Genomic DNA, 10,852 nt, shown 5'->3' with positions numbered 1-10,852 from the left:
GGTTAGGGATAAACTCTGCAGGACATGGGCACTCCAGGACCAACGTGTCACAGTTCGTAGAATCACTGGCTGTGTTCGAAATGGCATACTTGCTTACTGCCCAGTACACAGTGTATACTGCCTACTATTTTTTAAAGAATAGTGGGTGAAACAGTATACAATAAGCAACAAGTAGGTGCGTTCGACTTGAAGCACGGCTACAGACGGTGGTCAACGAGAGTAGCCGCTTGCAGTCAGGGGCGGAGTTGAAAACGGAGTCGTCAAGTCGGACACTTCGGGGCTCTCGTAGTTTGCTGCATCTACCTCAGTCATGGCAGATCACGTGGCGTTTGCTTGCTTTATTGCAGACGAACTGGAAGCTATAGAAATGCCGTTATTGTTGTATGAAATTGAGCACAATGAGCAACGAAAGTGAGTAAAGGTTCAATGTAATAAGTATTATTTTTATATATCCAAAGGGACATGGGACCATACCCAACACCAGTGTGACTCGTTATTTCTAATACTAACCAATCAATGCAATTATACTTAACAATTTTCATTAGAAGTGATTCTTTTTTTATTACTATGTTGGTTTATGTTTTAATAAACCTTTAAGATGTATGTAATATTTTGAAAGGGTGTCATCACGACAGAAACAAGTTTTAAGTAAATAAATAGAACATATTGAAAATTTGACTTGTGCAGTATGATTCATTATGTGTGTTTTTGCTACTGCAACTTAATAAAAATAATCTATGAAGATAATAATTGTATGTACTAAATGTGGTTTTCATTACAGATAAAAGAATTAGGATGTTACATATTTGTTTACTTATTTTACTATTTCTCCAGTTAGGTAAGCACATTTTAGTAAGACAAAACACCATGAACATACGTGAACACCATGAACAGGCCTACGGATAAGCCCAATTTATTTGCCTTTCTATTATGATTTATACCATCTTATGAAAGTGATCTGAATGTTGTATTAAGTTGACATCCAGCCAGAGTTGTTGGTAGTAATCACATGCAAGTGAAGATGGATGAACCCAGCAACTAGACAATTAGTATCAATCAGAATCCATGATGACCACATTATATTAAAAGCCTGTAAGATTGACACTTGATTTATTCCATAAAAAAATTATCTAAATAGGTTATGCAGCTTAATACTGTAAAGGGTCTGTATGAAAAAGGTCCAAAATAAACCTATGCACAAAACCTATATAAACGAATTAACAAAAAAGTGATTGCAGTAAAAATAATTGTAATCTTTTAATAAACATGATTTACGAGATGAAGATGACATGAAAAGTTAATTTATTTTTATTTTTTTGAAAGTCTGTATATGAGCATTAGTGGGACTGAAGTTGTCAGAATAAACCCGAAATACACGTCCTTGTTGTCATGTGGTGAATTTGGCCAATCGTGAAACAGCTGTGTCGTCATCAGCGCTCCCGCAGTCGCTCTGGAGAAATTGCGCCGGCTGAGTCAGCCGGCTGCTCTCGAAACGCTATCGCGGTACTTTGATGCCACACGTGACAGTGACGTGTGGTCGGCGCCGGTTCAAGTCGGACTAAATTTCTAACCGGCATGCACTGCTTCAAGTCAGCCGCCGATCGGTCTGCTAAGTGCTGCATGAAGTCGAACGCACCTAATGTTTCAGAGTAGTATGCTTAATTGTCACATGACAAACACAAACATTAATTCAGCACAGCTGTCGAGGTTGTTACCTTACAAACAAATGTGCTAACTATTCTTTTTACAAAGGCTTGTTATTAAGGCTTCATACTAGTAAACAATATTGGCCAATTGAACTAATTTCATAATTGAATAACTTTACATAGGCTATGGACTGAACTGAATGAGCTGTCTTTAACTGAACAATATTTTTGGCAGTTACACTAAGTGGAAGAAGTGATATAATCGAATTACACTAAGTGCAAATAATGATAAATTATGTTTACAATAAAATAGCAGCATTTTCTTTAGCAACAGGTGTGTAAATAGTAGTTAGGTGGCAGATATTTATACTGTAGTACATTGTAAAACAGTATGCAATAACATATTAGACAACATTTTAGTGTAAATTATCATACATTTTATTTGATGAACGCCACTTTATTGGGACAAAAACCTAACAGCTAAGCACACTGTATTATTAATTAGGTGTTTAATCTCCACTTTTCAAATACAGGTCCTTTTCAAAAAATTAGCATATTGTGATAAAGTTCATTATTTTCTGTAATGTACTGATAAACATTAGACTTTCATATATTTTAGATTCATTACAACACAACTGAAGTAGTTCAAGCCTTTTATTGTTTTAATATTGATGATTTTGGCATACAGCTCATGAAAACCCAAAATTCCTATCTCAAAAAATTAGCATTAGTATTCAGTATTCAAAACTAATATTCATTTTAATGGTATCTCATGGCCACAAAAAAAAAAAAAAAAAAGAAAAAGACAGAAAAAGAAACAAGAACGTGGCAGCAGCTAAAAATGAAGTATAAAAACACAATTGAATCAAGGTAAAGCTTTAAACATGAAAGGTTCATGGGTGTGGGCTAAATGACTTTACAGACATTTGACATTAAATATCATTCAGTGTATATTTCAATGCGCTGCAGCTTTTTCCACATAGTCTAGCACTCTTTTCACATAATTAAATATTCTCTAATCCAACCTGTTACATTTCTTAATTAGAGTAATAAAATTAACTACTGACAAGAAGGCAGAGGGAGAACCTGGACCAGCACCACTGACAGATGAAGAGGAGACGGTCAAGTATTGGAAGATTTCTAAAATCCAAAAGTAAAAATAATAACTTTTGCTTTTGTATTAGGAAATAAAGATGACCAAAATATTTGTAATAATTTGCTTATTTAACAGCTGTAGTGGTGGTTATGGCTCGTACTACCCCTCCATCTGGCATCCTTCCATTTCATACAGTAATCATGCTTGTCATCAATGCATCCAACCACACTGGAAATCCTGAAGGAAATTCTGATTATTTCAGGTTACTTCCACAGGTCACAGACAGATGTTATCAAGTGAACATCATTTATCAGATTAGCCTCATTTAAACCCATTGCTACACCACTGACCTACAGTCCTGTGATACTCCTCTTTGACGGATTTGTGCCCAGGAAAAAATTCCCAGAAAGAGCGTGAGAGCGATGCACACTTTACTTAAAATCTGCATATCTAATAATGTGCTCTGCATCTCTGATGTTTAAAAGAAAACTACCATTTAAAATGGTCCCGCTCAAATAAATATGCACATGAATACGGTGTAAAAAAACATATAATAACATAAATAATAGGCTATAAGGTATTTAGTCTTGTTTCCATGAAGGAAAAAAAAATTAAAATATAATTTTATTTTCCAAATTATCTGGCAATGGGGTAAGAAATTAAAATTAGCCTATTCTTGTTTCCGTTTGCATTAAGATTATTTTTCTTACACTCTGTAGAACAATTTTATATTTTAACAAAAATTATTTTCATGTATAGAAAATGCATCTTAACTTAAATTTTAAATGTTTGTACTTGAAATAAGACAAAAATACTCAGTAAGAAAAGCAATTTTGCGGCGTGAATGAATGAATGAGGTATTAAAACATCGCTTACACTTTAAAAAGGGGGAGGAGACCGAAAGAAACTCTGGGTTTACCAAAGAAAACCTGCTCCCGACCAGGTTAGGTTCACAGAGTAAGTTGCCATGGTAACTGACTCTGAGTATAAGTTACCTCTCTTCCAGAAACGGGTTTGACTTACCCTGCTTTCTCAGGTTTAACATACCTCCCATTCTGAAACCGAAAACCCAGAGTTTCCCTCATTTCAGGGTTAACATACTCAGAGTTTTCACTTAACCTCCTTTCTGAAACGGGCCCCTGGTATGTGATGGGAAAAGGAGTTGCACGAGTTTGACAAAAGCCGAAATGGAACTCGGATCGCTCGTATCAACAGCAGCTCGTATCTGTTACTTTCTCCGCCACTGATTCTACAGAAATGCACGTGTCTTCTGCAGAGCTGTTTATCACAGGCAGGCATTGGTGGGCGGAGTTAATGTAAATAGCCTCTGACAACAAATTGGTCTATTTGTCCTTAGAGTAAATACACTCCATTTCTTTTTAGAGCTGTTTGCATCTGAATTTAATTCTGTTTGCTTAATTTAAATATTAATTCTAGTTATATATATAATTTATTTATATATTATATTACTGCAATATTAATATTATTATGTAATATCTTTGAAACAATGTATAAAGCGCTATAGAGATAAAGGTGACGTCATTTGACTTGATCGGAAAAGTGCCGTAGAGATTAAAGTACAATTTATGTCCTACTACAAATGATATTGTTTTTAAATGCACAGCCATAGTTTGTAGATTACATGTATATGTATATACGTGCATATACAAGTGTAACATTTATAATTATTATTCCCCGCCTCCAGTTCACTCACGCGTTTGAAGATGAAAGGTCACATGGAGCGCATTGCATTCTGGGAAACAGTACCCCACGCAGCGTCTTCAGATGTATACATCAAATTTCAGCAAATGTAGCAGGTAATCCGGGCATTCCATGCATGCAGAAAATTCACATACTATTCACAGTATTCACACAGCATACTGCAGTATAGTAGGAGTTGTATGATAGTATGCCATTTAGAATACAGCTTCTGTACTGATTTCAGTATACTTGAATTATATTTAGCAGATTCTGGCAAATATAGTAGGTCATCCGGGTATTTCATGCATACAGCAGTGCATACTATGAGCAGCATACATACTGGATGCTGCAGAAATAGTAAGAGTAGTATGATAGTATGGCATTTCGAACACAGCCACTGTCTCATCCTTGCTTGTCTGTTGTGTGTAGCGTGAGTGGGTGTGTCCAAGCTTGTGATTACGGGCTGATCTGCCCCAGCTGTGGCTCATTACTGGGGCTATTTAAGATCAGCTAGCGTTCCTCTCATTATCAGATCCTCAGAGATTCTGTGTGTTCCTATTCTGCCACTCGCTCTCTTTCCTGGGGTGTTCTGGTCTCTGCTCTGGCTTCGGAGGATTCAACAGCTGGACTTGGCTGCCCATTGCGTACCTGCGCTCGTTTTCCATCCATGCTGTGCACGAGCTCTGTCCCGACTAGTGACTTTGTTTGTTCCCTCAATAAACTGTTGTATATCTGCAATTTAATCCTTTCTCTTGATATTATAACACAATGTTGCCTACTCCTGCCCTATACCAATGGTAAAATCACTTTCAAAAGCTTCTCTTGGGTTATTGCTTTAGTATGCCAGTTATGCCAGACATTGTGTTTTCCATGTCAGTCCAGTCTCAGGTTATTTCTGATGTCTGATTCCATCCCAGTTATTAAAACGGACCGTTAGGTCATCCTACACTTGCAGCCAGTAAAATGTTTGTCATCCTCTGTTTACCATCTGTGCTTGCACAGGTTATTGAACCCCAGTTGCAGCTTCCAAGATCCCACAGGCCACAGTATATCTGCCAGAGCCGTGCCCAGGCTAGGCTGTGGGTAAAGGGATGTGCCTTCATGTGCATGGTAAGATATTAAAAACTGGCTCCTGACGAAGTCAACATGTGCACAAACATAAATACCTACAGCCATCTTTTCCCCACCCATTCTTAGTCTATATCCCTGTCTGTTTTCCACAAACTCGAAAACACGGGAACCAGTGAGAGGGATCAGTGTTCCCTGAGGAGAGGATTGGACTCAGAGCTGTGGAATTAAGTAGCTTTGACACTGTATGCAACTCTCTCTCTCTCTTTCATAACTAACTGCACATTTATCTCAGTTCTTCCATGGGAGGAGCAGAGGGATGCTTCTTTATAAAGGTCAATTTGCCCTGAGGATGTCAACTTTAAAGCCACAGGTCTGTTTCTGTGTTTATATGTTTGTGAGAGTGTGTGATTTCCTTTTCATTGCTGTTGCTGAAACTAGTTTAAATTCAAATTAATTTTGCATGGAATTTTGCTTGCTACCTTCAATAACTACTGGGGAAAATGCATGTGAGAAGATGTTGTAGGAAAATGGTTTTATTGAGAATTAAAAATAAAATCTTCCAATACGATAGCTGTACCGAGTGTGTGAAGACATTTGGGCTTGTTTCCATAATGGAGATCGAAGGAAGGCCAGGTCTAAATGTGCAGAAAAAAGGAATCGTGAAGCAGCCTGACCCTGTCAAACCACCACCAAACAACACAGAAGGTAAATAAGTAGAAGATTGAGATATGGGAGCTATATGACAGTGGGCTCCAAAATCCAGTAAATTAAAATGCACCTATTATGCAACATATATTTTTTTTTCATAATGCTGTAATAGTAAATTAACAAACTATTGAAACCTCTTTTACTTCTAAAAAATACAGGCAGAATACTTGTGTATCTAAAACTAGCCCATGTGACAAAATACTTAAGATTTGATTAGAGTCCAAGTCAAAGACTTGGGACAACCTGATCTCATGAGATAACAATTTTACAAGTTGTCAGTTTAGTATGAATTTGTATGATGTGATTTGCATGGAAATGTACAATTAAAACATAATCATGAAGTGCCAACACCTAAACCTAACTGTCAATGGGTGTAAGCAGATTGTACAAAAACATGAGATGACAAGAATTTATAAGATATAGCCACAAATTTGACAAAACATTAAATAGTTACAAATTGCCACGAAAGTGTGTTTGGACTTGTGGACACATTTAAATTTCTGTGCATTTGATTAGTGACCTAGAAATAGTGCTGCTTCTTCATCTTATTCAGTTTGTATGCTTTATTTTTTTTTTAAATCCCAGAATTGTAATGCTGTATGAAACTTTTGGATCCCACTGTATTTAGGTGTATGTGCATGCAGGTGTTCAGATCAACAAATACAGTGACTGAATTGCAATGACACATCTTACTGGTGCTCTTTTCAGAGGATATGGACGGTAAAGACATGCAGAAGGAGGCACTGAACAGGCGCAATGCCTGGGAGCCCACCGTCTTCTATTCACTTGGCAACGAGACATTTTTCTTCACCGGGCAGGAGATCAACATCCGAGAGTCACTCGACTCTTTTGGCGCCGTCATCTGGCCAGGCGTGAGAAAATATATTTTTATAGGACTCATCATCACGTCGTTCTAAACTCCGTTTTTAACGCCTAGAGAAACCGTTCACATTTGCAATTTAGAAGCCCACCACCGCTTTTTACCTGGGGTTATTAAAAAACGTTCGCGTTAACCCAGCATTGCGGTACCAAACCTGTAGCCTACAGTGTGATTCCTTGTTATATGTTATGATTCGGTGTTAAAATGTTACGCCTAGTAGATTCTTAGCAACAGATGGACAATCGCATACAGTCAAAGAAAATCCGCGTATTCTACATAAACAGTAGTTCCAGCTTTGAAGGGGAAAATGGTGACATCAAATAGTCCACCTTACCTTTATAATATGAAAAGTCCATTCAGGAAAAACTCGACAATACAGTCGGCAATAACCTGAGGATGCAATTTAAACATTTGCACGTTCTCCTTTTTTTAAAGGTCTCTTTTTATTTTTATTTTTCATGTTTTTATTCATTTTCAAACATTACAAACAATTTCAAATCGAACAAGGGGGAAAAAAGAAATAATAATAATAATAACAGAAAAAAAAATAATATTATGGCTCACCACTCCAATAAATCAATCTGAGAAAGAAATGAAATGGAGAATGATATAATTGTACAAACAATATACCTTATTTGTACTTCAATATACTACACATATTTAGACCTCATTAAACAAACCCTCTAATAAGAATAGAGGATATATCTAAGCACATATATATCAGAAATGGGCCCCACCTTCTAAGAAATATGGCATCTTTGCTATAAGAAGCACAGGTTAAGTAATCTAATGATACATATTCCAGTATGACCCTGTGCCATAGTGCCTTAGATGGGGCTTTATCACTTAACCAGTTGCACAAAATGTTAGGAACTTGCAAAGTGTATTTTTATGTTTGTCTAAGATAATATCATCATATATTCCAAGCAACATGTGTTTTGGGCCACAGCCAATATTACTAGACAAAATAACATTAAGTTCTTGTTCAACCATATCCCAAAACTTCAGAATCTCCTTACAAAACCAGAAACGGTGAATAAGCTCCCCTTCCTCTGTTCTACATTTCAGGCATACTGGCGAACAATCGTCTTTAAACCTGTGTCTCCGCGAAGGAGAGATGTGAGCTCTGTGCAAAATATTTAACTGCATTGCTTTTACTTTATGACACATGCTTAGGGTCCCTGCATTCTTCCATGCTTCCTCCCATTGATCGTCTGTGATTTGTATATCAAGTGTCCTTTCCCATTGCCTTTTCAAGGAGTCTGTGTTTGATGAGCCACAGTCCTTGAGAACCTTGTAAAAATAACTTGTAGACCTGTTCGTTTGTGAAAAAAGCTGTCTCTCCACAGCCGAAAGGTCCTGGTTTGTAGTGTCCTTTTTCACAAAGTCTCTTAATTGTAAATAACGAAAAATCCTGACGTGGAACACTGTACCTGATGACTAATTGGTCAAATGAAAAGTGATTGAAGTGTCATTAAAGTGATCCCCTCCAATAGATCATGTAAAGTGGGGAGACCTTAAAGGTCTCTTTTTAAAGAGAAATGCTGGTTTTGGGCTAAAGTGAAAATTTAAAAAGTTATAAAAGATTAAGTTTATTGTTTTGAAAAATCCACAAAAACACTTAAAAAATTATAGGAAATTCATATTTTTAGATTAAAACAACAAAAGATGTTTTACTCTAAAACTGTGAGGGCAAAAAATACATATTTTGTGTTCCAAATTTGAGGTTGATATCTCAAAATATAAAGTTTTAAGTAAGATTTTGTTTGGATGCAGTACAAACATTTCACTAGATGAAATTTGTTTCCAATAGTAATTTATAGTAAATACTATAGTGTTTTTGAACCATGCTATTAAAGTGTATTATACTGTATATTATATTATAGTATTTACAGCACTTTGTTAATGAATGCTGAATACTGTTGTATTAACTATAGTGAACTAATAAACCGTAATAAATACTGTGGTATGCTTTAGTTTTTATTACAGTAAACTGTTGTGTGTTATAGTATAGTATACCCGATGGTTGTAGAAAACTTAGTACAGTATTGGTAAAGTAATTTGTTTATATTACTATAGTTGTCATATTACCACAGCATCCATAGAATTACCACAACAAATTAATTCAAGTACTTTACTATGAAAAAATGATACATTGAATTTACAATTTGTTTTAAGGTAAGTGGTTGCAATCAATTTATTTTAGCTACATTTAAATAAACAAATTTTGCTGAAAGTTAGTCAACTAAATTTGATTATTTAAATGTAGTTAAAATAGATTGATTGCAACCACTTACCTTAAAAATGAGTATAATTGTTTTCAGTGTAGTATGGTTCAAAAACACTATATACTATAAATTACACAATTTAACCTTTTTTGTTTCATGTCCATGACATTTTTTGTCTTCACATATCAAGTGCTAAAACCTTTTACCGAGTTTCATACCATTATGATATAGAACGATTCTGTTTTATAAAGAGCACTAGAGGGTTAAGAATGTACAATGTGAAACGTCTGGGGTTTAGAATAACCCAAGGTTAACTGTTTCAAGTGTGAAAACCCCTATATTATGAGTTTTTTAGAGTTTTGTGAAGTTTGCAAAGATTGTATGTGTGCACACAGGCTGTGGCTCTCTGTCAGTATTTGGAAAAGAACCGGGAACAGGGTGATCTGCTGGATAAAGCAGTGCTGGAACTTGGAGCGGGAACAGGACTAGTGTCCATAGTGGCAAGTTTACTGGGTACTTAAACTAACATCTCTTTCTTCTGTGTGCATGAAAGTGATAATGTGGAAGTTCAAAGGTCAATTTATTTGAATTATTTGTTTGCAGTTACCATTATTTTCATTGACACCTTTTCCACATCAAGGGGCCTGGGTCACAGCCACAGATCTTCCCGATGTCCTGTCGAATCTGAACTTTAACCTCTCACGCAACACACGGGGCCGCTGCAGATACACACCTCAGGTGGCGGCTCTGGTCTGGGGTCAGGATGTGAAACGTGACTTCCCCAGCTACGTCTACAATTATGACTATGTGTTTTGTGCAGACGTGGTCTATCATCACAACTTTCTAGAGGACCTACTGATCACCATGCAGTACTTCTGTAAGCCAGGAACCACCCTACTGTGGGCAAATAAGGTCAGGCTGGATGTTTTAACCATAGCTAACATGTTTGCTTTATGTCTTTAAGCCTGAGGTAGCCTCTTTTATAAGACCCGTTGGTTGTGAATGTTTCATTTCCAACAGGTGCGATTTCAATCTGACCTGCATTTCATTGAAAACTTTAAAAATGTTTTTAATGTCACGTTGCTGGAAGAGATCCCACAAGAGGAGGTAAGGATCTACCAGGCCACTGTAAGGACGTCAGCCCAAATGAGGGAGGAGGAGAAGAGGGAGATCCAACAACATGATGTGTAGCAAGAATTGCAAATGCATGGGAGATTATACATTGAACAAGTGCAGCAGTCCCAACACGGAAGGGAAGGGAAGGTGCTCCACCTGTTGGCCTTCTGCAAAGTTGCAAGGAATGATTGCCAAGTGCTACTATTCCTGATAATAACGTAAAAAAACATGTCAAAAAAGAGCAATACCTCATGATTTTTTTTAATTAAGCAGTATGGAAGCTACTTTTTGTTTCAGAATAAAAAAAAGCTATTTAAGTAATGCAATTTAATACATTTGTCACTTTATATGTCTATTAAATTGTCATTTTCTGATTTTTTTTTTTTAAATATCTCACAGTAATCGG

The 10,852-nt window shown here is 36.4% G+C and overlaps 1 protein-coding gene across 1 annotated transcript; it reads left to right on the top strand.

Moving 5' to 3' along the window:
* Positions 1–6,125: 6,125 nt before the first annotated feature.
* LOC306875645 (protein-lysine methyltransferase METTL21C-like) lies at positions 6,126–10,521 on the top strand (the record flags this gene model as incomplete). Its single annotated transcript, XM_079426333.1, has 5 exons — positions 6,126–6,219; positions 6,931–7,094; positions 9,726–9,843; positions 9,971–10,242; positions 10,351–10,521. The coding sequence occupies 5 exons, from the start codon at positions 6,126–6,128 to the stop codon at positions 10,519–10,521; spliced, it is 819 nt and encodes a 272-aa protein (XP_079282459.1).
* Between the last annotated feature and the right edge of the window lie 331 nt (positions 10,522–10,852).

Source organism: Barbus barbus (assembly GCF_936440315.1).
Source record: "Barbus barbus genome assembly, chromosome: 10".
Lineage (NCBI taxonomy): Eukaryota > Metazoa > Chordata > Actinopteri > Cypriniformes > Cyprinidae > Barbus > Barbus barbus.
The sequence above is the reverse complement of the archived record's forward strand: the minus strand, read 5'-3'. Positions and strand labels throughout refer to the sequence as shown.